The 27,774-nt window shown below is 41.0% G+C and overlaps 1 protein-coding gene across 1 annotated transcript in view; it reads right to left on the bottom strand.

Moving 5' to 3' along the window:
• The window catches only part of ptprua (protein tyrosine phosphatase receptor type Ua), a 489,507-nt gene that overhangs the window by 266,422 nt on the left and 195,311 nt on the right, over positions 1 to 27,774 (bottom strand). The window contains exon 5 of the mRNA XM_060904791.1: positions 7,288 to 7,581. Coding sequence (XP_060760774.1) covers positions 7,288 to 7,581 — 294 coding nt within the window. The remainder of the gene's footprint in view (positions 1 to 7,287; positions 7,582 to 27,774) is intronic.

Below are 27,774 nucleotides of genomic sequence, written 5' to 3'. Positions count from 1 at the left end.
CCGGCTTCCTCCTCCGCCAGCAGATCCAACTCACCACCAGGTAGTGATCAGTTGACAGCTCAGCCCCTCTCTTCACCCGAGTGTCCAAGACATAGGGCCGGAGATCCAATGAAACGACAACAAAGTCGATCATCGACCTCCGACCTAAGGTGTCCTGGTGCCACGTGCACTTATGGACACCCTTCAGTTTTGAAATAACCAGATCTGAGATAAAATCTGCAATATTCTCAATTTTGTCATTAAAATAATTCATGAATTTATTGCTACTACATACTGCAGATGTACATGTGTCGACAGTCGACTTATTCCTGGTTAATTTTACTACAGTATTAAATATGAATCGAGGATTATTTTTGTTATCTTCTTTTAGGGAGGAGAGATATGTTGATCTAGCAGCACTAAGAGCTTTTCTATACCTCAGGAAGCTCTCCTTCCACGCTAATTTGAATATGACCAATTTTGTTTGACACCATTTACGTTCCAATTTTCGAGTGGTCTGTTTTAAAGTGTGAGTGTCATCATTATACCAGGGTGCTAATTTTTTGTCTCTGACCATTTTCCTTTTAAGAGGAGCTACATTATCTAAAGTATGGCCGAATGTTGACTCTAAGCATTCAGTTGCCTGTTCAAGTTCTGCAGGGGCTGACAGTGAGCCAATCAAAGTTGATAACTCTGGGAGATCATTTATAAAGCTCTGTGCAGTAGTTGATGTGAATGTATGTTTAATACAGTAACGTGGTGAGGTGCATAGATTATTACTCAGACATATTTTGAATGAGATGAAATAATGATCTGAGATAACTTCAGACTGTGGAAGTATGATTATATTTTCTACATTTAACCTGAATGTTAGTATTAGATCGAGGGTGTGACCACCATCATGGGTCGGTCCAATGACATTCTGATTAATCCCTACTGAATCTAAAATGGACACAAACACTGTTTTCAAAGGGTCTTCTGGGTTATCGCAGTGAATATTAAAATCTCTGACAACTAAAGCTTTGTCTAAGGAAATAACCAGATCTGGGATTAACTGGGTAGACCTATTTTTTGAGGCTACATACATTATATGAGTATGAAGAACTTCAAATGTATTAAATTTATAACTAGGTTTGTGGGTTACACCTATATAATCATTATAAATAACTGCGACGCCACCTCCTCTGCCAGTTAGATGAGGCTGGTGTGTACAGTATAATTGTATCCAGGAAGACTCGCTTCATTTGGCTTAATCCACATTTCAGATAAACAAAGTACATTAAACTCCTGATCAGTAATAAGTTCATTAACCATTAGCGATTTAGATGTAAGACATCTAATATTTAATAGCCCTACCTTGAGATCAAAGGTGCTGGCAGCAGATGTGCAGTCAGTATGATCTAATTTTATATTGATTAGGTTACTGGAAGGGCGTCATGGTGGTGTAGTGGTTAGCGCTGTCGCCTCACAGCAAGAAGGCCCGGGTTCGAGCCCCGTGGCCGGCAAGGGCCTTTCTGTGCGGAGTTTGCATGTTGTCCACGTGGGTTTCCTCCAGGTGCTCCGGTTTCCCCCACAGTCCAAAGACATGCAGGTTAGGTTAACTGGTGACTCTAAATTGACCGTGAATGGTTGTCTGTGTCTATGTGTCAGCCCTGGCGACTTGTCCAGGGTGTACCCTGCCTTTCACCCGTAGTCAGCTGGGATAGGCTCCAGCTTGCCTGTGACCCTGCAGAACAGGATAAAGCGGCTAGAGATAATGAGATGAGATATTTTATGCTAATTTTTAAATTGTAAATTACTGGAACTAACTCTCTGAATATTTCTACTTTTTTGTTGAGCTCGGGAAACAGACACAGTCTCGATGTAGTGGACCCTGAGTGACGACTCTGTGCAGCTAGCAGACAGTCAGTTTAACCTGTTCGTCTGCTCCCTGGTCTTGGCTCTGGATTGTCAGAAATTAACTAGGCCTGTTCTGAGACTATGACCTATGCTGCAGGAAATGAGAGCAGCACCTTCCCAAATGGGATGGATACCGTCCTGCCCTAACAGGCCAGCAGTGCCCTCAAAATTAGCCCAATTATTTATAAAGCCCACACTGTTTTCAGAGCACCACCTGGACAGCCAGCAGTTCAGCGACCATGATCTGCTGTAAGCTACATCGCCATGCCGCATTGGGATGGGGCCAGAGCATAGTACAGCATCGGACATCGCCTTCGCTAATTTAAACACCTCTACAAAGTTACTCTTAGTAACCTCAGACTGACGAAGGCATATATCATTAGCTCCTGCATGGATAACTATCTTTGAGAACCTGTGCTTGCCTAGGACCCTAAGATTACCTGCTATGTCCGGCACCCTGGCTCCTGGTATACACCTGACTAAAGCTGCTGGTGCCCCTAAAGGCTGAGCTAATTTCACATGCCGTATGATAGAGTCCCCTATAACCAGAGCTCTTTCAGGTTTCTCAGTGGGTGCATCACTCAGGAGAGCAAACCTGTTCGACACGTGACGCGGAGAGGAGTGGTGCTCCCATGGGCAAGCCTCAGCAGTAGCTTTGGCTCTACGCTTATGCTGCCGAGTCGTCACCCATTCACCCCACTGCAAGGGCTCTAATGCCAGAGTTGGGGGATTACTAACTCCACCTAGGGCATCCAGACTTTCCCCTACAAAAACTACACTGTTCTAATTCTCACTGACCTTCTGTAAAGCCTGGATACATGCTTCTAACACTATAATCTTCTCCGTCAGAGAGCTAACTAATCTGCACTTATCACAAATAAAGCTATCGCTAGCGACGGAGGAAGAATGACTAAACATCCTGCACTCAGCACACTGAACAGGCTGAAAGTGTGCCATGATGAAAGGATTCACGTACATTAATCGAAGATCTGTTGATATTAAAGCAGATCCAATGTGGATGGCCTCTGCTTGTGGTCTTTACACAGGAAGAGAAAAAAAAAGAAAGCTTCCGGTCTCAGCGTTCTTCCGAAAAAAGAGAGAGAAAAAAATGGAAAATGGAAAGCGAAAGTGGAAAGTACAAAAAGGAAAGCGAAAGTACAATAAAAAAAAATGAAGAGATTACTGGAAAATTATTTGTAGAAAAAAAAAGATTAGTAATTAACACCAACACTCGCAGAAAAAAGACTTGTCGCAAACAACTCGGGAACCAGGAAGTGCGTAGCACAGAATGCGCATGCGCAACCCAATCCTGTTAGTGTGAAAGCTCTGTGCAGCGTTAAAATGTAGATCTGGATGTGGACTTTGTAGGTGATATATTTTATTAGACCGAATGCTTGGCTCGACTAGCAGCATGTTTGTTATGTACTGATAATGTAAACTTGGCTAAACACCATAAAATATGCTAGATCTAAGCCCTGACTTGTTTATTACTATTAGAAGCCCACAATTGAGCTTACCTTTGTTGTAATAAGGTTTTTCTTTATCTAGAATTTTCCATAACATTCTGGCACGAAACCTACCTCGAAATATTGTAAGGGATCTGTACTTTTGTTTGCCTTTAGCATCTCTGGTGTATTTAGAAGTCTCAAATACTAAATAGTTCAGGATGTCGTAGTGTCCCAAATCCGGTAGCTGGTTTGCTGAACACTTTTCAAGTGGAATAAATACATTTGAAGGTAAATTAAAAAGAACAAGCCTTTATTTTTGTTACATGTACACTCAAGCACAGCGAAATTCCGCCTCTGCATTTAACCCACGCATGCACAGAGAGAGCGCATGCACACACAGAGAGAGAGAGAGAGAGAGAGCACAGGTGTGCAGTGGGCAGAATAAATAAATACATTTGTGGGTAAATTATATGGATCTGTGATGCCTGCTGTAAGAGAAGAGCAGGGAGGATTGAGAATTTAGTGGCTGTGGTTTGTTTACACCCGATACTAAAACTTGTAGCATCTGAGCAACCATTGCAAAGACATGTAAGAATGCCCAGAAACTTGTATTTACTTGGGCAAAAATCAATACAGGATTTATCTTGTAGTGTCCTGATCCCCAGATCTTTAACCCAGCCACATATAAAAAGTTGTACTCCTCCAAACTCTTCCAGGTTTTCATCTGTATGTCCATGTAGAATAATGTCTGCAGCACCAGGTAGTTTGAGATGTCGACTCCACTTTTGGATTATTAATCCCTTTTGGTTGAGAAAGCCCTGCATGCATGGTTTTATGTTGGCTTCTGGCACATCCATGCAGTTCTAAATATAATACCTACAATTAAAAACAGTTTGTTTTTATTGAATTTATTTAATTCCTGGGCTCCCATCTGTAACAGGGAGTGACGTTGCATCCCATTAATACACTTCACAATAGATTATTAGATTCTAATAGAATAGATGAGCCAAAAATAATTGGGGATCTTTTTTAATGGGCCCCGACTCATTACAAGTTTGAATAGGTGGGCCTTAAAGTAGAAAAGGTTGAGAACCCTTGATCTAAAACATTAATGTGTTAAGGCTTTAGTTGCTGTATCCCAATTTTTCCATTGCCAAACTGGGAAGAAAAAAAAACATGACTGGAACAGATACACCGTTTACCTTATACATATATGAAGTACTACAGTGCATTATTGATTATGGTCGAGTAATTCTGCTCATATTAAAGGGCATTTGTTTTCATTTATTCATTTGCATTCCACTTTTCTTGATGGAGGTCATAGTACCAACTGGAAGACAAGTTCAATCCAGACTTCCTAGTTGCAAATTCCTGCTCTTCCTGGGTGATCCTGAGAAGTTCCCAAGTCAAATGTGAAGCATAATCTCTCTTATGGATCCTGGGTCAGTCCTGGCATCTCTGTATAGCGGGGCATGCCTGATACAGCTCTAACAAAAGCTGACCAGCGGACGTCCTTTTAAGGATCTCTCACATCGAAGAACAACAATAAACTTCATACTGTATATATACAGGCTAATAGTAGCCCTGGTTCTGCATCAGTGACTACATTCCACTTCAACCACATTCAGCTCAAGCTAATGCTATCAACCCGCCCATGTATAATTAGAGTAAGTGCACAGCCTGGATCCTGTACATATATCAAGTACATATATTACAGTTTATCATTAACCACTTCTGTAGTAATTTCCTAATAGGAATGTTTGTGCAACTAACATCTTCCTGCCAGATGATATCCTTCCAGCTACTCATCACTAAAAAATGAAGTGTAACAATTTTCTGTTGATTGGGTTTTTAGATGATTTTAAGAGAGTTAAATTACTTCTTACATCAGGATAGGCACCAACATAACTACCCTCATAAGTATTCACAGCTAACTGTATTGGGACTGGGAAATTAGAGCCGTTCACTCCTCACTCGTCCATCACAGAAGCTGTTCGCTAATGACCACTACAAGACAAGGCAAGATACTGCTGCTACAACTTCCAAGCAACAACAGCAAACTGACAGTATGAATCTGTCAAATGTGCAAAAAAGCTACTGGGGCTGGTTGGTAGAATATGGAAAAGAAATGGTTGGATTTAAATCCCTTACTTGTTTATGTTTTAGGAAATTGTTCCAAGTGTGTTCATTAGAAAATATCATTGGTGTGTACAAGCAAAAGTAACAGGACAACAAGCAATCAGCATGAGCAATGCATGACTGCACCAAAGGACAAACAAAGAGCTGAGGGGTCAGAGCAAAGTGGACCAACTCCGCATCAACAAGAGCAAAATGGAGCCAACTGTTTGAAACACATTGCATCAAACAAAACATACGTACCAAAAGTGTCCAGGTCTGCGGTCAGCTGACATCGGCTTATGTCAGCCAAGCGTCAGGACACTTTACGATATAATGTTAGTATGAGGACTTTGTATTGCTTTAACTTTTTTTATTATATTGCATTTAAAGTCTGCACTTTTGTCTAGTGTACACCAATCAGCTATAAAAATTAAAAACACTGACAGGTAAAGTGAATTACATTGATGATCTCATTACAATGGCACCTGTCAAGGGGTGGGATATATTAGGCAGCAAAGAGAACAGTCAGTTCTTGAAGCTGATGTGTTGGGAGCAGGAAAAATGGGCAAATGTAAGTTTCTGAGCGACTTTCACAAGGGCCAAATCATGATGGCTAGATGACTCGGTCGTAGATTTTGTCTGCGGGACGATTTTTAGTGATCCTCGTAGATTTTGTCTGTGGGACAATTTTATTTGGTGATCCTCGTAGATTGTGTCTGCGGGACGATTTTTGGTGATCCTCGTGGAAGAGCCACGGGAAGAGCGCGCTTTATGTGATCCTCATAGATTTTGTCTGCGGGACGATTTTTGGTAATCCTCATAGATTTTGTCTGCAGGACCATTTTATTTGGTGATCCTCGTAGATTTTGTCTGCGGGACGATTTTTGGTGATCCTCGTGGAAGAGCCACGGGAAGAGCGCGCTTTATGAGTTAAACCCATAATAATAATTAATCTCGAGGCTGATTCCTTTTTTGAACTTTATTTCATTTTATTATTTTATTTCTACTATTGTTTAATTCTTATTATTTTTCTTCCCCAATTATTTTATGTAATTTTATTTTCTATTGTTTACTGTTCTGCTTTTACTTCTGTAAAGCACATTGAACTGCCACTGTGTATGAAATGTGCTATATAAATAAACTTGCCTTGCCTTGCCTATAAACAATGATTAGGTGCTGGCTAAAACAGAAATGTGTCGGCATTAACTTTTTCAGCAGTTTGTTCTACAGTAGCTCTTCTGTGGGATTGGTCCATATGGACTAGCCTTCATGCCCCATGCGAATCAGTGAGCCTTTGACACCCATGACCCTGTCGCCGGGTTCACTGGTTGTCCTTCCTTGGACCATTTTTGGTAGGTATGAACCACTGCATACTGGGAACACCCCACAAGATGTATCATTTTGGAGATGCTCAGATCCAGTCATCTCGCCATCACAATTTGGCCCTTGTCAAAGTCACTCAGATCCTTACACTTGCCCATTTTTCCTGCTTCCAACACATCAACTTCAAGAACTGACTGTTCTCTTGCTGCCAAATATCTCCCACCCTTTGACAGGTGCCACTGTAACAACATATCATCTCGTCTCATCTCATTATCTCTAGCCGCTTTATCCTGTTCTACAGGGTTGCAGGCAAGCTGGAGCCTATCCCAGCTGACTACGGGCGAAAGGCAGGGTACGGTACACCCTGGACAAGTCGCCAGGTCATCACAGGGCTACTGTAACAACATAATCAATGTAATTCACTTTACCTATCAGTGTTTTTAATTTTATGGCTGATGGGTGTACACGTTTTCTTGTTTGTACATTATAAGATGTGTCTTACATTTAAGTTCTTACTCACCAGCACACTTTGTTCTGCTGACCAGAGGTGGTCCAGGTGGTCCAGTTCCTCCCTCTCCAGGTCGGGTCAGGAGAACGCTGATACGGTATTCAGTGTCTGGTTCCAGATGCCAAACTTTGTAAGTGAGAGAGCTGACGCCATGAGTCTCTGACCAAGGAGAATGGCTGGCTCTGTACACTATCTCCCGTCGAATCACTGGCCCATCTCCCACTATGGAGTTTGTGTTCAGCTGAATGATCAGGTAGGTGGAGCCTGACCTCAGCAGTTGGGGTGGAGCGATTGGAGTGGGCGGGACTAGATAAAGAAAAAAGAAAACAAGTGAAAGGAGAAATAATGTAGGTAAAACTGAATGTAAATCTCAATTCCTTGTTTTCCATCAATCAGCCAAGTTATGTTTGGTGCCCAGTGTTATTTTTCCTTTTGGTTTCATACTAATAATGCTAACAAGAAGTCAAAGTCTACCACACAAAATGTTTTAAACAGATCCCTCAAACCACATTCATTTCCTAAGGAATTATATATTGACTTGGCAGCGTGGTTTAATACGTGCTTCTTGTATTTCACCGTGCAGCTGGACATGGGCAGTCATCTCTGACAACTGTAATTGCTTTTCTGCCTTTAAGGCCCCGCCTATTTCTGAAGGCAGAATACGATCGGAAAATGAATAAGTAAGCATGCAAAGGATGAATTTGAATTTGAGACGATTGTACAAAAAAAATCATTTAAAAGTGAGGTTACTAAGCTTAATAATGTTGTGTGAAGCACGTATGTGAATATTCATTTCTTCATTTTGAGTTTTAGATGTATCATGGTCAGCATCATGGTGGACCTGGAGCCTATCCCAAGAACACTAGGCGTGAAATGGGAATGCACCCTGAATGGGATACCAGTCCATCACAGGGCACCAACATATTCACTCACTTAGGGGCAATTTAGAGCTACCAACACACCTAATGGCAAGTTTGTTGGCAACCAAAGCTGTTTATGAAGATTTGGACATCTACTTATCTAAATGATTTTGGCCAAGCTGAGCTACTGTGCATTAGATTGTTAGATCAAGTACAAAACTGTCAAATCAAATGTCAGCCATCAAACTTGTTTGGCTTGATTGATACCATTAAGTGGAAAATTTGCGTTAATTTGATTTCTCACCAAAATATTTCCATAAAGAACAGAATACGTCTAGATCTAGTGTGTGTGTGTGTGCACGCGCGTGAGTGCATGTGTGCCACTCTAAAGTACTTAAAGATAATTACTTTACATTTATTTCATAATTTACGGAACATCTATTTATGATCTGAGTAGAGGTTGAGTCACTAAAGCATTTAATCGCAGCAAAGTGGCACTTGAAAAATTGGCATATTCTTAACTTTGACCAGGAAGCAGAATAAGGCCTAATTTGTATGAATGATTGTGTGTCACCTGGTTATTTTTGTTCAGGTCTGTGTGACTCTAACCAATCCACTGAAACACTACAGGGTATGTGGAGCTTTTACATGAAGCTCATAGCCCAGGAGTAATAGGGTTATACCCGGAACAAATTAGTAACAAGCTGAAAATTTCAGAATATGTTCAGAATACCTTTAGGAATAACATACTAAAAGTCCCCGGAAATCCCCCTTGTGCTCTCTGAGAAATTCAAGATGGCGTCCAAAATGGCCGCCTAATGGAGATCTGCCCATATCTCAGGCCCAAAACAAAATATTAATGCAATTAAAAGGTCAGAATATATGTTTTGTAGGGTAGGAGAGTAAATTCCAACATGTGTGTATTAATTACATTGTGTATTAACATTATATAATAACAATGTACACATTATTATAACAGTATATTTGTGTATAATGTGTTCGCTTGCCATGTCTGGTTAGATTGTCATATTTTTGACACTGGGAGTTTCACTAAAACCAAAAACATCATGAACTCCAAAACATTACCTTCAATCCATTATAACAATTTATTTACATATATTGTTCATTATAACAAGAAGCTAATCCAACACAATAAATCATGGCGACTGAGTGTTCCTCAAATAATGAATATTTACAAGAAGACAACTGGTCATTGTTCTATAACTTTCAACTTCAACAATCAATAATAATTACAGACTTATAATTGTAAATCTATACATGTGCTATTTAATGTACACTACCGATTATAGAGTGTGGATCCATTGGTTACTCGTTCACTCCGTATCATCCTATTCTGTTCACAAAACAACAAACACAATTACTAGGGGTTGGAGCACTTATTTTCATTAATATTAATTAAAGTAAATTGGTGGTGTAAAATGAAAAATGGCATGTTAAAAGGTTATGCTGAGTTCAGTCATTTTTAAAAGGTCATGCTGAGTTTAGTCATTTTTTGTCCGAACACACTGGCATTGCTAGTAGTAAAGACTGGCGCTAGAAACTCAAAGATTAATTTTTTTCCACCCTTAAACAAGCTTGAATAAATTCCCTACTTCATTGATGGTACAACAAAGGTCCAAGCATTACAACTGAGGCACTGAGAAGTGTTTAAGTCTACTCATTGTTTATAAGCAAGAGCTTTTATTGAGGCAGACCTTTTTGTCATGAAAGTCGCCGGAATGTTGAAGAAGTGTACTGAAACAGCTTGCCATTGTAGTTTTAGAAGATAGAGTTCTCAAATTTAATTTCCCTTTAATATTTTATCAAAGCTTAAAGATGCACTAAATATTAAGGAAACTGATGTCTAATTGTTGTCTTACATTATGTTCATGTATGTAGGTAGCCTACTAAGCTAATCTGTCAATCATGTCAACCATCAAATTCCATGTAATTTCCACATTAATGACCTTGTAATCTTGGTTAATTTTAATTTTAACAGTGTGACAATGGTGAATTTGCATTGCTTGTATGAGAGAACATATAATTTAACATTTTAATTGCATTTATATTATGTTTTATCCCTGAGATATTGAAAAATCTCCAATCGGTGGCCATTTTGGACGCCATCTTGAATTTCTCAGAGAGCACAAGGTGGATTCCCGGGGACTTTTAGTATGTTATTCCTAAGGGTATTCTGAACATATTCTGAAAAATTCAGCTTGTTACTAATTTGTTCTGGGTTGGACTCAATTTTGAGCTAATGCTCTTGGGCTATCAAGGGCTTCTGTGATGCACTTCCAAATTAGATTGGAATTGCTGGGTTTCAGTCATGTGACTTTTCTTAGCAGTTTTACAGGAAGGGAAATAGCTGGTGGTCTAAACGGCTGCCATAGCGCAAACAACTAGTGATAACTTATCAGAGTATGCTTGTAATCTAGAAGCCACTGCTGGCTTAAGATATATTCAGAAGATTGCTATGTGCAGTGCAATCGACCCCTACAGTCTGGGAAAGAAGGATTTGTCATACGATCTCAAAAACTACCCTTCAGTTGAGTTCCCCAACATCTCGAACTATCTGGTGTTGCAGACGTCCTTCTACACCGCAAAACACACTGCAAAAAATGAAAATCTGTACAAGTCTAATTTACTTGAATTCAGCATTTTAATCTCATTAAACCTGTTTTTGAATGTATTTTCTTAGTAAGACTGAATATTGTAAAGATTATTTGACTTGTTTCAAGAAAATTCATCTTGTAGCATCCTACCTAGATAATACAGCTAATTCTGAGCAGCTTTTTTCTTAAAATTGGCCACATTGGTGATGGAGTTGTTTTAACGTTTAGACTGTAAGTACATTTTTACTTGTTTCAAGAGAATACGACAAGCCATATTAACCTGTTTTAGGAATTGACCCCATCTCATTAAGATATTCAGGCTAATCAGCTTTGATTGCATACAAATTCAGAATAGGGTCATTGAGACTATTGGTCAGTCATGATTTATAACTTTCATCTTGAGATTCTGGGGTGGCACGGTGGTGTAGTGGTTAGTGCTGTCGCCTCACAGCAAGAAGGTCCGGGTTCGAGCCCCGTGGTCAGTGAGGGCCTTTCTGTGCGGAGTTTGCATGTTGTGTCCGTGTGGGTTTCCTCCGGGTGCTCCGGTTTCCCCCACAGTCCACACTGCAAAAAGTAAAATCTAACCAAGATTAAATATATTAAATCAAGACAAAATATGCTTGTTATTTGTCTGCCAAAATAATTCTCCTTTCCAGGCAGGTTTTGTGTAAGAGTATTTCACTTACTTTAAGCATTTTTTCCCTCAATTATCTTAATAAGGTATTATAACTTGTTATTGAGATTTTATTACTGGTTATGAGTAAGTTCTGTCTTAAAATGAGAATTACCATAATTTCATTGGTGATATTAACCATGACAAGTTTGTCAAAGTCAGAATTTCTTATTTCAAGCATCTTATCCTTTCTTTTAATCTCTTAACACAAAATAGATAACTAAATTAAATGAATTGTTGTATTGTCAATCTGGCAACAAAAATAGGCTACAAAATGGATTGGTTTGTTGTTTTGATTTTGATTTATTTGGCGGTCTCAGTTGGTATAAACACTTACTTAAACAGAGCACACCAATATGCCCAGATGAAATAGTCAAACTGTTGGTTGGGGGACAAAGTATCTAGCATGTTAAAATGAGTAGTACAACTTTACTTGTTTTTAGTATAAATACACTAGTTTTAGGACATCTGTGGGGTTTCTAAAGCTAGATATATTTACTTGTTTTTAAACATCTTGCCAAGTCAAATTTTCTTGTTCTGTTGGCAGATAATTTTGCTTATTTTAAGTAAAATATTCCCTAATTTTATAACTTTTTTTTTCTTGTTTTTGTAAGCCGGGTTTTTGCAGTGCAAAGACATGCAGGTTAGGTTAACTGGTGACTCTAAATTGACCGTAGGTGTGAATGTGAGTGTGAATGGTTGTCTGTGTCTATGTGTCAGCCCTGTGATGACCTGGCGACTTGTCCAGGGTGTACCCCGCCTTTCGCCCGTAGTCAGCTGGGATAGGCTCCAGCTTGCCTGCGACCCTGTAGAACAGGATAAAGCGGCTACAGATAATGAGATGAGATGAGATCTTGAGATTCTGAAGCATCTAGAGCTCATAGGCTCCACAGTGTCCCATTCACTGTTTGTAGAAAAAAGTTCAACTACATCATAAGATTGCTATAACACTCTTTAGTAACAAAAACTTCAAACAATCATGACGGTATTGGTAACAACAAGCTAATAGAAGCTCTGCCTCAAGGATTAACATAAATAAACCAAACAAGTTCTGCTGTGCAGATACATTTATTTATTTTAACACATCACATCTTATACAACAAAATATCAGTCAGGTCATATTTTCTCAAAACATATGTTTTGCTATTGAACGGTAGAGGGTGGTATGCAGTGTAATCAGGTAGTTTTTCCAAATCTACGAACTCTGTTGTCTGTGCAGCATTTGGCACAGCAATTTCATATGACTGTAAATCTGTATCCCATTTAAGTGTATCATACACTTGATATTCACAACAAAATAAAGATGAATCTCATCTCATTATCTGTAGCCGCTTTATCCTGTTCTACAGGGTCGCAGGCAAGCTGGAGCCTATCCCAGCTGACTACGGGCGAAAGGCGGGGTACATCCTGGACAAGTCGCCAGGTCATCACAGGGCTGACACATAGACACAGACAACCATTCACACTCACACCTACGGTCAATTTAGAGTCACCAGTTAACCTAACCTGCATGTCTTTGGACTGTGGGGGAAACCGGAGCACCCGGAGGAAACCCACGCGGACATGGGGAGAACATGCAAACTCCACACAGAAAGGCCCTCGCCGGCCACGGGGCTCGAACCCGGACCTTCTTGCTGTGAGGCGACAGCACTAACCACTACACCACCGTGCCACCCTAAAGATGAATCAATAACATAAATATTACTTATTAATCCAAAAATAGGGAGCCCATCATTTGAGTCTGTGATTATTAAAGTCTTTCCACTAACGTACTTGTTGCCATTAAGAGAAATCCATTTCACAGAGATTACATGATGGAAACTGTCAATATTTAAAAAATCTCGTATCTTTGAACTGACATATGCCTCTGAGGCCTCTGACACCTCTGATGTGGGACCTAATTCTTTTTCATGAGCAAATTGTTTGTTAGATAAGTACTTTCGACAATTTTGCTATGATTAACAAGAGATTTGCAGACATTTTTATAATTTAATTTAGAGGACCACTGTTTAAAAAAACAGTGCTTAGACTCGAACCTCATACACATATGTCTCGTCAAAGGACCAAGTGCCTCAACTTGTGAAGGTAAATGTAGCATATAATGTTGCTTAGGGGTTATGTTGTTGTCCGGGAAAAGTTGCCTAAATTGTTTCAGATGCCGTTCTATCATTACTCTCGGTTTTTGTAAGGTTTCCGTCATTAGAATAGGAGCAAAAAGGATCTGTTAATTCTATGATAAACTGAACATGAATATTGTCCTTGATGCCTTTCATAATAAAGGGGAATATCTTCAGAAATATCAGCATCTGTCCAGAGGACTGTTTAAGTTTGTTATCATTAGATGCCATTGTACTAACACTGATTGGGCATGGCTTGTCTTGTATATCACTGGTTGAATACGGAAAACCTTGTATACCTGAATTTATAAAGTCTAGATCAATATGCCCTGACAAAATGATATGCTTCAATGCACATTTTATTTCCTGTTGTACAACACCCTCAAGCATGATGTGCATTATATCTTGAGGGGTTTGTTGAATAAGATCATAGGCTGGAAAATCTATAAGTTTACTCCTTTTATTTATACCATAGGTAGTCATGAGGGCATTTTTAAGAGTGTCTGTGCCGTGTTAATATGGCTTAAAAACACCTTCAAAGTCAATGCAACAAATACAAAGCAAATCACACAGCGCCAGCCGGCCATCTTCACAAAATTTTCCTACGCATGCATTGCTTTGCACGGGGATCACTGTAAAGCAACGTCTGTTTTTGCACAGGTGGATGGGTGGGGGCATAGTGGTGGGCTACTTCACTTTCCCGCGTTGGATAAGTCCATTCAAAAAACATAGGGAGGTGGCTGACCTAATGTGAGTTGTGTAATTACCTCCAACCTTTCTTACCTGACTGCTACTTTTACCCCCAAAACCAGAGACACTTCTTTTATTGACTGCGTAGCACTACATCATAACCACCCATTTCATAATTCTTCAATTTTATTTGATAATTCCATGCACTCCCAATTCAGGCTGACTTGGATTCGCCCAACGACTCCATCTCTGCTCCAAACAATTTCCACGTTCTTTTACCCAACCCTTCTGACAGAGAGAGGATAACGAGGAAGAATTATGCTACCAGGTATGTACAAAAGTTTCAGACCGCAAAGGGTTAGAGATTCTCATCTCATCTCATCTCATTATCTCTAGCCGCTTTATCCTGTTGTACAGGGTCGCAGGCAAGCTGGAGCCTATCCCAGCTGACTACGGGCGAAAGGCGGGGTACACCCTGGACAAGTCGCCAGGTCATCACAGGGCTGACACTTATGCCGCTTTTCCACTACAAACGCGGCTGAGTCGGGCTGAGCCGTGCCGTGCTGAGTTGGGCTGAGTCGAGCTGAGCGGGGCTGTTGGAGTTGCATTTCGACTACAACCGCGCTGAACCGTGCTGGCTGGAAGTGGGTGGACACATTGGGTGGAGTTAGCGAAAGTGGGTGGACGTCACGTGATGTTAAGCAGCGCAAACAGTGACATCAGTGAGCTTTTAAGCGGTAGTCTCACGACCCGAATAGTAAACAATAAACATGGAGTCGTTAGTGTTGCTGGTCTTGGTTCTGTGACTTGTTGTCACCGACAACGCCAACAGATACTGGCAAGAGCGTATAGATGAGGCGAGGCGCATAAGGCTTCAGAAATTCTCGTAATTCGTAATTCTTCTTCTTCCGGGTTTATGGTGTTTACAGATCCCAGCGTGCTCGCGGGGCGTGTGTGGGCATGTGAGGACACTCCTCCTCACCAATCAGTGCACAGGGGAGTGTCTGCTCACGCCCCCAGCCTCACTCGGCTCGGTTTGGCTCGCTTCAGCCCCACTCCAAAACCGTGCAAGTTTTAGGGGCTAAGCAGGGCTGAAGCGAGCTGAGTCGTGCCGTTCTTTGGTAGTCGAAACGCGAGCCGTGTCGGGCTGAAGTGAGCTGAAAAAGGGTAGTGGAAAAGGGCCAATAGACACAGACAACCATTCACACCTACGGTCAATTTAGAGTCACCAGTTAACCTAACCTGCATGTCTTTGGACTGTGAGGGAAACCGGAGCACCTGGAGGAAACCCACGCAGACACGGGGAGAACATGCAAACTCCGCACAGAAAGGCCCTCGCCGGCCACGGGGCTCAAACCCGGACCTTCTTGCTGTGAGGCGACAGCGCTAACCACTACACCACCGTGCCGCCCGGGTTAGAGATTATTTCAGTCAAAGATCATTTGAGAAAAATCTCCAATGGAGTGGAGATTCTGGTAAACTTAAATCTAAAACTAAACATGGGGAAAAAAAAGGCTAAGGCTTGGGACACCTTGCACAATCTCCAGATGGCTAATGCTAATTACCTTTGCTGCTACGGTATACGGTACATGTTCGCCTTATGTGGTAACCTCGTATGATTTATTGTACACAGCTAATTACATTTTATACATGCATACACTGTCTTTTGTTGGCAATGGTTGGGCAGAATAGAAGCATGAATCCCTTAGTATAAGCTCTAGGTTTTGCCTTTGGTCTGCATGTTAGCGAGTTAGGGACCCATCTGCATGACACGTGACTTCAATCCGCTAGTCCCCCCCCCACGGACATCACTCCGCTCAGAGAAGGCCTACAAGTAATTACAAGTAATTGTTCTTAAGCTACAGTGGTGCTTGAAAGTTTGTGAACCCTTTAGAATTTTCTATATTTCTGCATAAATATGACCTAAAACACCATCAGATTTTCACACAAGTCATAAAAGTAGATAAAGAGAACCCAGTTAAACAAATGAGACAAAAATATTATACTTGGTCATTTATTTATTGAGGAAAATGATCCAATAATGCATATCTGTGAGTGGCAAAAGTATGTGAACCTTTGCTTTCAGTATCTGGTGTGACCCCCTTGTGCAGCAATAACTGCAACTAAATGTTTCCGGTAACTGTTGATCAGTCCTGCACACCAGCTTGGAGGAATTTTAGCCCATTCCTCTGTACAGAACAGCTTCAACTCTGGGATGTTGGTGGGTTTCCTCACATGAACTGCTCACTTCAGGTGCTTCCACAACATTTCGATTGGATTAAGGTCAGGACTTTGACTTGCCCATTCCAAAACATTAACTTTATTCTTCTTGAACCATTCTTTGGTAGAACGACTTGTGTGCTTAGGGTCGTTGTCTTGCTGCATGACCCACCTTCTCTTGAGATTCAGTCATGGACAGATGTTCTGACATTTTCTTTTAGAATTCACTGGTATAATTCAGAATTCATTGTTCCATCAATGATGGCAAGCCGTCCTGGCCCAGATGCAGCAAAACAGGCCCAAACCATGATACTACCACCACCACGTTTCACAAATGGGATAAGGTTCTTATGCTGGAATGCAGTGTTTTCCTTTCTCCAAACATAACGCTTCTCATTTAAACCAAAAAGTTCTATTTTCATCTCATCCGTCCACAAAACATTTTTCCAATAGCCTTCTGGCTTGTCCACATGATCTTTAGCAAACTGCACATGAGCAGCAATGTTCTTTTTGGAGAGCAGTGGCTTTCTCCTTGCAACCCTGCCATGCACACCATTGTTGTTCAGTGTTCTCCTGATGGTGGACTCATGAACATTAACATTAGTCAATGTGAGAGAGGCCTTCAGTTGCTTAGAAGTTACCCTGGGGTCCTTTGTGACCTTGCCAACTATCACACACCTTGCTCTTGGAGTGATCTTTGTTGGTCGATCACTCCTGGGGAGGGTACCAATGGTCTTGAATTTCCTCCATTTGTACACAATCTGTCTGACTGTGGATTGGTGGAGTCCAAACTCTTTAGAGATGGTTTGGTAACCTTTTCCAGCCTGATGAGCATCAACAGCACTTTTTCTGAGGTCCTCAGAAATCTCCTTTGTTTGTGCCATGAGTACACTTCCATAAACATGTGTTGTGAAGATCAGACTTTGATAGATCCCTGTTCTTTAAATAAAACAGGGTGCCCACTCACACCTGATTGTCATCCCATTGATTGAAAACACCTGACTCTAATTTCACCTTCAAATTAACTGCTAATCCTAGAGGTTCACATACTTTTGCCACTCACAGATATGTAGTATTGGATAATTTTCCTCAATAAATAAATGACCAAGTATAATATTTTTGTCTCATTTGTTTAGCTGGGTTCTCGTTATCTACTTTTATGACTTGTGTGAAAATCTGATGATGTTTTAGGTCATATTTAAGCAGAAATATAGAAAATTCTAAAGGGTTCACAAACTTTCAATCACCACTGTAAATGGTAAATTCCTAGACTAATTTTTGTGCTTACATCAGCTACAGCATGCGAAGCGGAGATTTAGCAATCTGCATTGGGCGGTGTAATGTTATATCTGGTGCATTTCTTTCCTCGGTTTGGCGAAATCCAATTGGAATGTTAATATCTTCGAATGTCCCATGTTGACAAACCAGAGCCATTCTGTGATTACCTAAATCAAACATGTCAATATTACGCTGAGAGCGAATGAAGCCAGTTCATGGAGAAACTTCTTCAGCGTCCTTGACCACGCTTTGGTCGTTTTCAGTCTGAACATACAATTGATTGTTTTGAGTAACTGTATCGTACATGTACACCAGAAACGACCAAAGCGACCAAGTAGCTGAGGTTGTTGAAGAAGTTTCGCCATGAATTCGCTGTATTCGCTCTGGACGTGATATTGACATGTTTGATTTAGCTAATCACAGAATGGCTCTGGCTTGTCAGCCTGGGACATCTGAAGATATGAACATTCCAATTGGTTTTCGCTGAACCGCGTCATAGTTCATTACATAATATTAACTGACTTTTAACTTCTGAAATTCGCTCTGGTCGCCCATTTCGCTTCGCCCCCGGCGAATTCGCTTCGGTCGCCGAGTTCGCCGGCCCTCCATAGAGAAATAATAACTTCCATCGCTTTGGTCGTTTCTGATGTACAGTACGTACAGTAATGCGGCTATACTTCGACTTACAGACATGCTGTATGTGTCAAGTGTTAATTGGATACTTTCCCCAAACAATAATTCTGCCTGGTTAAAAATCTGATAGGGTGACTTTGCACTATTCTCCACCCAGTGTATGGCTTGCATGTTTTGAAAAAGATGGTAAATTAGTGTCTAAAATGAGTTGTCTAAAATAAACTGCAATAAAATGCCTAGGTTCTTGATGAGCTGCGACGAATAGTTGCGAAGGACAACGTGCACTACGTGAAAGAGCTGAGGGAGCGTTGGGCAGACTTCAGAACCAAACTCACCTTTTATGGTGTCTACAAGAAGGCACTGAAGCCCCCGCTGGGACTTCCTGCTGGTAAGGGTTTGGAATCCTTCTGAAATAGCCAATTTCATGATGATGGCTTGTCACTGTTTATTGTTGAGTAATTGTGAGTAAATTACTCCCCCTCTCTCTCTCTGTAGATGAGCAAGCCATTGATCTAATCATCTCACTGCCAGTTATGTTCCCTTCTGGTTACCCCATACCAAAAAAGATGGCATCTCCATCAGAGGCACCCATTCATGTTCCACCGGTAAATAAAATTTATTCCATAACCTTCTGCAACTTTCTATTTTTTATTTCTATTTGCAGGTTTGAGTTAATCCAGTATGTGTCTGGAGGAGGTTGGATTTAAGTAATACTGTGTGTTAATGTTCAGCCCACAGAGGACCCAGGCGTATACCTAAGAAGACGGCCACTCGCCACACCGTTTGTCCTAGTGGGAGAGGGAGACTGCTTTCTCTGCGCTGGAAATGCTCCTGTCGCATCATTCCATGGGAGCAGTCTTGGGGAATCCGTCCTATACATCATGGCGTACTACTACGCTTTTCATATGACGTGCCCGAAATGTGTGGCATCTGTTCTTTCGATCCTTCAGACCGAGGTCTTGGGTGATAAGATTCATGAGAAAGACCAAACCACGGCCTTTAAACGTGCCAAAGCTGACTGATAGGCCTTTCTTAGCTAGTGCATGTGAGTGAGGTGTGCGTGCCTGAGACATTCATTGTGTGAAACAGAACAAAGTTTTATTTTTGTGTTCATTGAAGGCCCTCTTCTAATTCCTTGCTGCCCCATAGCCTGCTATGCCTCTCATGCCAACTTGTGTTTTGCAGCATTTTGTTGATATAATAAAAATAAAAATGCAGATCTGAAGTTCTTGTCAAGTCTATTTTCCCCCTACATTAATCACACCTAAACAAGAAATTTATTCTAGATAAGAAAATAAGTATTCTAGCCTGTACTCGAGTTGAGGGGGGATGGGGGGGATGCCATCCCCCCTGGAATAAAAAATGGTCAAAGTCATCCCCCCCTCTAAAACGGGCATTCCCCCTCCCTTCCCTTGAGCAATTTTATCAATAAATGTGGACATTACTTCTATTTAACATTGGAATTAGAAATGCCATTCCACATAGCTTTGCTGAAACTGAGCATACAGTAAGCTACTGCGAGAGAGGGCACACGCAAGCGAAGCATTTGAGGAGGTGACATTCAGTTGGGGTTCTATTATTTTTGATTTCATTCGGCGTCAGTGACAGCAGCGGATTGCAGCATCATGGCCAAGCGGAGTGGACAGCAAGACCTAAGCAAGTTCGGATTCAAGATCGCAAGAAAAAACATTTCAGGAGGTAAGTCAAGAGTTACGAATATCAGTCACACTTTCTGTGAGCCCACTATCATGCTGTAAAGTTACCGATATGGAGCCTAATTTGTGGGCGGCGGATAACAACACAGCTATCATAATGAATGTTAGTTTGGAGTCTAGCCAGCTATCGATAGCTTACTCAGGTTCATGTTAGCTTTGATTTCTTGTATAAGACCATTAATTTAATCAGCCTGGACGTTCGTTTGTTATTCTTCAGGCAACAAAAAGTGTTATTCAAGACAGGAAGGCTAAAATAAACGACACTAGCAGTTTTGAAGGCTTCATTGCCTCATTAGAGAGCCGGTCACAACATGTAAGGCAGAGCAGGATTGGTGTAGGACTCGATGAAGTGTCTGCTAAAATATAGCTTTCTTTTTCTTCGTCATAGGCTCTTCTTCTGTCTCCTCAATGGGCCTTTTCCCCTTTCCAAAGAAACTTTCCAAAGATGCCTGCTTTTAACTCATTTTGCTCGCTTGTATCCAGTATGTATCAAAGTGCTGCTATGTATCGAAGCAAAGTATCAAAGTATCCAAGGCAGCTCCTTGGTAACCGTCAACGTTAAGGTGTCACGTGACCTAGATAACAGTGGGAATCAACGTTACAGAAAGAATCCGGTCATTTTTCAAAGCTCAAATCCTCGTTCAGATAATAAATAAATCAGAAATAACATTATAATTATATTCAATTAAATTATCTTATCCACTGCTCTTTATTCCAGATGACAGTCAGCAGCAACTGCAACACAGTGCGACAGGAGCTGGAGGACCCGGAGTGTGAGACAATACAGGAGCAGGAGCAAGCAGGAGAACCAACAGCTGAAGAGGGTAGGTTTGAAAATTCTTCTCTTTGGGTTTTGCCTTTTATTTATAGTTGAAAAAATATGGGAATTGGGGAAGCATAGAAAGGGGGAATGACATGCAGCAAAGGGTCACCAGATTTGGGATTTAAACCCACTGCAGGAAGGACTTGCTTTGCATGTAGCACCTGCTTAACCCACCGAGGTAATAAGTATACAGCACCCTATGTTTTATTGTTTTTACAACAATAAAAAGGGTACACAGTGTGTACTACACACTTTATCAGCACAAAATACTGTATGTCTGGTAAATGAACAAGGTCCACAGACCTATACGTTGTGTGCAAACCCTCCTAAAAGCAAACCAGTTTCCCACCGACGGACCGACCGATGGGTCGACACGCGACTAAAAATTTCACCATCCCCCTGGTTTGATTTTACAACTCGACCACTGATTCTAGCTAAGAAAAACAAACTTGTTTTGAGCCTTTAAATAAGCTGGAATCAAGCACATTTGCCTTGTTTTTAAGCCTATTAAATGCTTATTTTGAGCAATATTTGCTCAGATGAAATTGGTTTCTAAGCAATGATTACTGAAAATCAGAAGAAATGGCTTAGAATAAGAGAGAAAATCTTAGCTAGTTTTTATTTTACTTGTTTTTTATGCTTAATTTAAGATTTTTGGCATGCTTACTATTTGCATATTTTTTTCTTGTTTTAAGAAATCTTACCAAGTCCCATTATCTTGCTGCACTGGCAGATTCTCATCTCATCTCATTATCTCTAGCCGCTTTATTCTTCTACAGGGTCACAGGCAAGCTGGAGCCTATCCCAGCTGACTACGGGTGAAAGGCGGGGTACACCCTGGACAAGTCGCCAGGTCATCACAGGGCTGACACATAGACACAGACAACCATTCACACTCACATTCACACCTACGGTCAATGTAGAGCCACCAGTTAACCTAACCTGCATGTCTTTGGACTGTGGGGGAAACCGGAGCACCCGGGGGAAACCCACGCGGACACGGGGAGAGCATGCAAACTCCACACAGAAAGGCCCTCGCTGGCCACGGGGCTCGAACCCGGACCTTCTTGCTGTGAGGCGACAGCGCTAACCCCTACACCACCGGCACTGGCAGATTATTTTGCTTAAAATACGTGATTTTCCCCCTAAAACACTATACATTTTTCTTATTTTTTAGAGGGCATTTTTTGCAGTGCAGATGAAAGTGTGGAAGAGTATGGAGGTTTACAACTTTTTTGTATGTGGCTGGGTAAAGGACCTTGGTATCAAGTCGCTGCCGAATGAATCCTTTATTGTTTTTGCCCATGTAAGTATGTTTTTTTAAGCTTTTCATTCACGTCTTTACAACAAAGTGCTGCAAGTTGAAACCAACATGCTAATGGTGTAGCCTTCATACTGAACAAACAGGCAACTAAATCACTTCTTGAATGGGAACCCATCAGCAATAGGCTAATCAGAGCCAGATTTGACTCCAAGTTCTGCAAACTAAGGCCCTGTCCACACGGCAACAGATTCAGGTGAATCTGATAAAATTGTTTATCGTTTCGGCCTGGCGTCCACACGGCACCGGCATTTTGGGTGCCCCACAATGATATTTTTTGAGAACGGGTTCCAGAGTGGAAAAATCTGGCAACGGCGCCGTTGCGAAGTCGTCTGGATGAGTAGAACGGATTTGTTTACGATGACGTCACAACCACATGACGAGAACAAGCAGCACTCTCGCTGTTTTGTATGAACCACTGCATTGCATTCACTTTTGTATACAGCTTTTCTTTTAAATAAACAAGTAACTGAACCATTTCTTGAATTTCTTTTTTTATTGGATAAGACTGCTTTTCAAAATGTTCACACACAATATAAAAAGTTATATAAATTATATAAAAATGCTTTTCAAAATGTTCACACACAATAAGAAAATTAAGTTATGTAAAACTATGTACACTAATAAAACTAATTTGTACACACAGAAGGCACGATTTCCTCGCGTAGTCGCAGCCATCTTCTTCTTGTTGTGTGTTTGTTCCTGACAGTGCTTCACACCGGGTAGAAGAAGGGGTTTATGCGCATGCGTTTACTTCTTCTATTGTTCTGGTGTCTCCGATGGGACCGTCTTACAGCGCCCCTAGAAGTGTGGCATGTGTATTGCATCGTTTTCAGCAAGCGTGGCGTTGCCATATGTACCTGATATTTTACTGATCCGTTGCCCATGTGGACGCGATATTTTTTTTAATAAAATCTCGTTGCCGTTGTCGTGTGGATGTAGCCTAACTGTCCTACAATGTTATGCTCCTACAAACGAGGCTGAGGATGACATTTAAGATGAGTGGTACGAGCAACTACAATGAGAAATCAGTAAAACCCCACAACATGATATGATACTGGTAATGGGAGATTTGAATGCCAAGGTTGGCAGTGACAACAGTGGGAGGGAAGATGCTATGGGTCAGCATGGATGTGGAAACATCAACAACAATGGAGAGTGACTTATTGACTTTTGTCTAAGCAACAGGCTAGTGATAGGTGGAACCATCTTCCCACACAAAACCATTCACAAACTGACCTGGATTTCCTCAGATGGACATACCATTAATCAAATTGACCACGTAATAGTAAACAAGAAGTGGCAGAGGTCTCTACTAGACGTCAGAGTCTACCGTGGAGCAGATGTCGGCAGTGACCATCATCTGATAGTGACCAAGGTTAGACTGAAGTTAAGAGCAATACCTCCCACCAAGTGGCGACGCAAGGTGTTGGACACTTACAAACTACGCACTCCAGAAACTAGACATGAATTTGCCCTTGAGCTAAGAAATCGTTTCAAAGCCCTAGAGAACCTAGCAGATGAAGAAGAACAAAACATTGTGGAAACAACATGGAATACCATAACAAAGGTGTACAGAGAAACAGCTAAGAAAGTCCTAGGCTATAGAAAGAAGAAAGACAAGGAGTGGTTAACACAGGAGACTTGGAAGAAAATTGAAGAAAGGAAAGTAGCCAAAAGGAAGTTGCTGAATACAAAGTCACAATGGGCAAAGGATACAGGAGCAAAGACAGAGAGGTTAAACGGAGTGCAGCTGCCACTAGAGCAGAACTTGGTACAGTATACAGAATTACCAAAAGGCTCAGTAGCCAGAACAGTGTCTGCTCTGTACCAGTCAAAGACAAACAGGGAAAACTGCTTACAACTGAAAGGGAACAAGCAGAAAGATGGGCTCAACACTTCGAAGAAGTATTAAACAGACCGGAGCTGGATGAACTGGCTGACCCAGTACCTTCCGATGACATTCCCATCAATACCAACCCGCCCTCTCAAGCTGAAGTAGAAACAGCAATAAAGGCAATGAAAAATGGCAAAGCACCAGGCATTGACTCCATACAGGCAGAACTTTTGAAAGCAGACTGTGCTACAGCTACACTTCTACTCACAGACTTGTTTGCCAAAATCTGGGAACATGAAGTAATTCCTCAAGACTGGAGCAAAGGTCTCATATTTAAGATCCCTAAGAAGGGGGTTCTTAGCAACTGTGATAACTGATGGGGAATAACACTACTATCTATCCCCAGTAAGGTATTCTGCAGAATCCTTCTCAAAAGGATTGACAGTGCAATAGACTCCAAGCTAAGGGAAGAACAAGCAGATTTCCATAAAGGCTGCGGCTGTTCAGACCAGATCATTGCCCTGAGGAACATCATTGAACAGTGCACTGAATGGAACTCCCCATTGCTCATAAACTTCATAGACTTCCAGAAAGCCTTTGATAGTGTTCATAGGGAAAGCCTGTGGAAAATCCTAAGGGCATATGGTATTCCACACAAAATAGTTACCATGATAGGAACATTCCACAAACACTTTGAATTCAGTGTGATCGCAAAGAATAGTTTAACTAAACCGTTTTGTGTTAGGTCTGGTGTTACGGTAGACAGGGATGCATTCTCTCCCCAATTCTGTTAGTAATCACTATCTATTGGGTAATGTGTGAAACTACATCAGACTGTCCTCGCGGCATCAGATGGACTCCTACCATGTACCTTGAGGACCTCGACTTTGCCGATGACTTGGCTGTTCTTGCATCCATCTGTACCCTACTCCAGGAAAAGACTGATCACTGAAGTGAACGAGGTAAACTAACTGGTTTGTACATCAACAAGAAAAAGACACAAGTTTTGTACATTAACACACCAACAGGACCCCCCATCAGCATAGATGGAGAGGCCCTGGAGGGTGTAGGAGTCTTCATATACCTGGGAAGTATTATGAGTACAACTGATGGTGCACAAAAGGACATCAAATTTCGCCTCGACAAAGCTAGGGGTTCCTTCAGCCAACTGCAAACTATTTGGAAATCTAAACAGTATAGTCTTAGGACTAAACTCAGACTTGACAACAGTAATGTCAAGTCAGTTCTTCTATATGGCTCAGAGAGTTGGAGAGTTACAAAGACTGACATGAGGAAGATCGATGCATTCAACAACAACTGTCTCCACAAAATATGCAACATCTTCTGGCCAAACAAGATCTCAAATGAGGAATTACATAGCAAAACTGGATGTAGAAGACTATCCACTGAAATTACTAGCAGAAGGTTGAAATGGCTTGGCCATGTACTAAGAATGACAGATGACAGAATACCCAAAGTCACCCTTAACTGGAGACCAGATGGGAAAAGAAAAAGAGGAAGACCTAAAACCACGTGGAGGAGAACAGTGTCAGACGACCTGGTGTCCATGGGGCTCTCCTGGCAATCAGAACAGACTATGGTGCAGGATAGACCCAGATGGAAAGAAAAAGTCATGGTCTTATGTCTCACTAGGGACAAAGAGGATAAATAAGTAAGTAAGCAAGCTGCAAGTTGAAGTGTAAACAAACAACTGTTCGCTTGATTCTCACTTGTGTTGGCTCTTATCTCTCAGGTAAATCATTCACAAAGATCATCAGAAACCCCTTTAAACACCTGGATCAGTTAAACAAGATGGAGAAGTGATCACGGTGCATTGTAACTGTGTGGCTGGGGAAGAATTTTGTCACGACCTTCATGCTTATGGACTTTGTGAGGAGTGAGGAGGAAACAAAGAAATAGTTGGGGACTTTAACGCTTTGTGACTAAAAAAAGTACTGAAAAATAATGACACATAGCAAGAAAAGTACTTGGAAAACACTAAGGACATAGCTGAGAGGGAAATACAAACCTTTCACCAAGTGATCACTGCAAACTCGAGCATGCTTCGACTCGGCTCCCTTCGATTTCACTGAGAGGTTCAAAAGCCACCTTTCTCAACATCTTTTTGTGAAATCCTGTGTTCGTTCACCCCTTTTTTATTAGTTCACAGCAAACCCTAAAGAAACTTTTATCAGTTTCACGGTTTGATCGATTCAAACAACCTAAAACAACACAAGCGTACGGCATTTTTCATGCAAGCAATGCACCTTCTCCGTACAAACGCTTTGTCAACTGAGCTTTGGTAGACCACCAGCTAATGTTTTGAATAACTAATGAGACAGATGTGACATCACGTAAAACCCAGCAATAAGTGAAGTGAAGTGAAGTGAGCAGGTATCAAAGGGGCAAATACAATCACTACGGTTACTCATGGACACAAAGATGAGCTATATAGACTAAGATGCTTTGTATATAAAATCCTTGAGCCAGCATAAGTACATATGGTACATATATTGTCATGATGTTTCATCAGATTGAGCTTTGAAAGAATATGAGGAAAATAATTTTGTTTTGAAATGCTCTTCATTTATTTAATTGATAAAAAGCTCATGCAATTGATTGAAAAAAAAAAAGCTCTCAGCGAAAGCCAGTTTGACACGGTGCAATTTCACACTGTTACAAGACAAACTCGATAAATTATTGGTGGAATTCTGTAACATACTGTGCGACAGCATGAGTTCTCCACTACAATGAAGGTCACTGTTAGAATGGTAGACATTAATCAGAGTGATACAGTACACAGGAACATTTTTCAACAAGGTAAAAAAGATTTTTGTGTGTGTGTGTCCCCATTAGTATGGTTTGCTTACATTTCACCGCTGCCACTATAGTATCTCTGGCTATACCATGAGTTTCACATCATCTTATGCTGTCCTCTTATTGGTGGCTTTTGAAGTAGTCACACTCCAAGACATTAACTGAAAATTTGTGACACTGCCAGATTATTGTCACTGGCTATCTTTGGTCGCAACAGCAGCACTATATTGTGCAGAAATTTACACCATGTAAACCAGTGGCGGCTGGTAGTCTTTCAAACAGGGGAGGCTGGTCGGTTACGATATTTCCAGATTTTAAAAGAAAAAAACATCAATTTTGCCCATACTCTTGCCTCTGATCTGGCTGATTGTTGGCAGCGTCACAAACTGCGAAATAACAGGTTCTTTTGGCCCATTAGCCTACTGTCCAATATACATGATGGTGGTGTTGGGGGGGGGGGGGGTATATTTTAACATTTTATATTTTAAAATTGTGGCATGTTGTTTAAAAATTGATCATTATTGAAAGCAGCTCTTTGTCAGGAACCTCAGCAGTAGAGCTGGGTGCCACACATTTCATTCAATGACACTTTCCCTATATTTTACTTATTTTGACTGAGAAATGTTTTATTGACAATTTTGATAACCCTTCACTTTTAATCCAGGTCTGTAGTGTGAAATGTTCTCGGCTGTGTTTTTGTTTAAAAATGTTTTCCAAATTGTAGCTGTGTTTAATTCATATCCAGAGAAATATATATTCCAATATAATATACTCAGCATAAACATTTTAAATAGAGTCTATATTTTTGGTCCATCCATGACATATTACTAAAGTAGCCTATTTACTGTTGTTGATGTGGGTCACTTGCTGTTAGTCAATTCACTTTCTCGTACCAGGAGA

The sequence above is a fragment of the Neoarius graeffei genome, chromosome 22 (genome assembly GCF_027579695.1).
Source record: "Neoarius graeffei isolate fNeoGra1 chromosome 22, fNeoGra1.pri, whole genome shotgun sequence".
NCBI lineage: Eukaryota > Metazoa > Chordata > Actinopteri > Siluriformes > Ariidae > Neoarius > Neoarius graeffei.
This window is presented reverse-complemented; position numbering and strand designations above follow the sequence as displayed.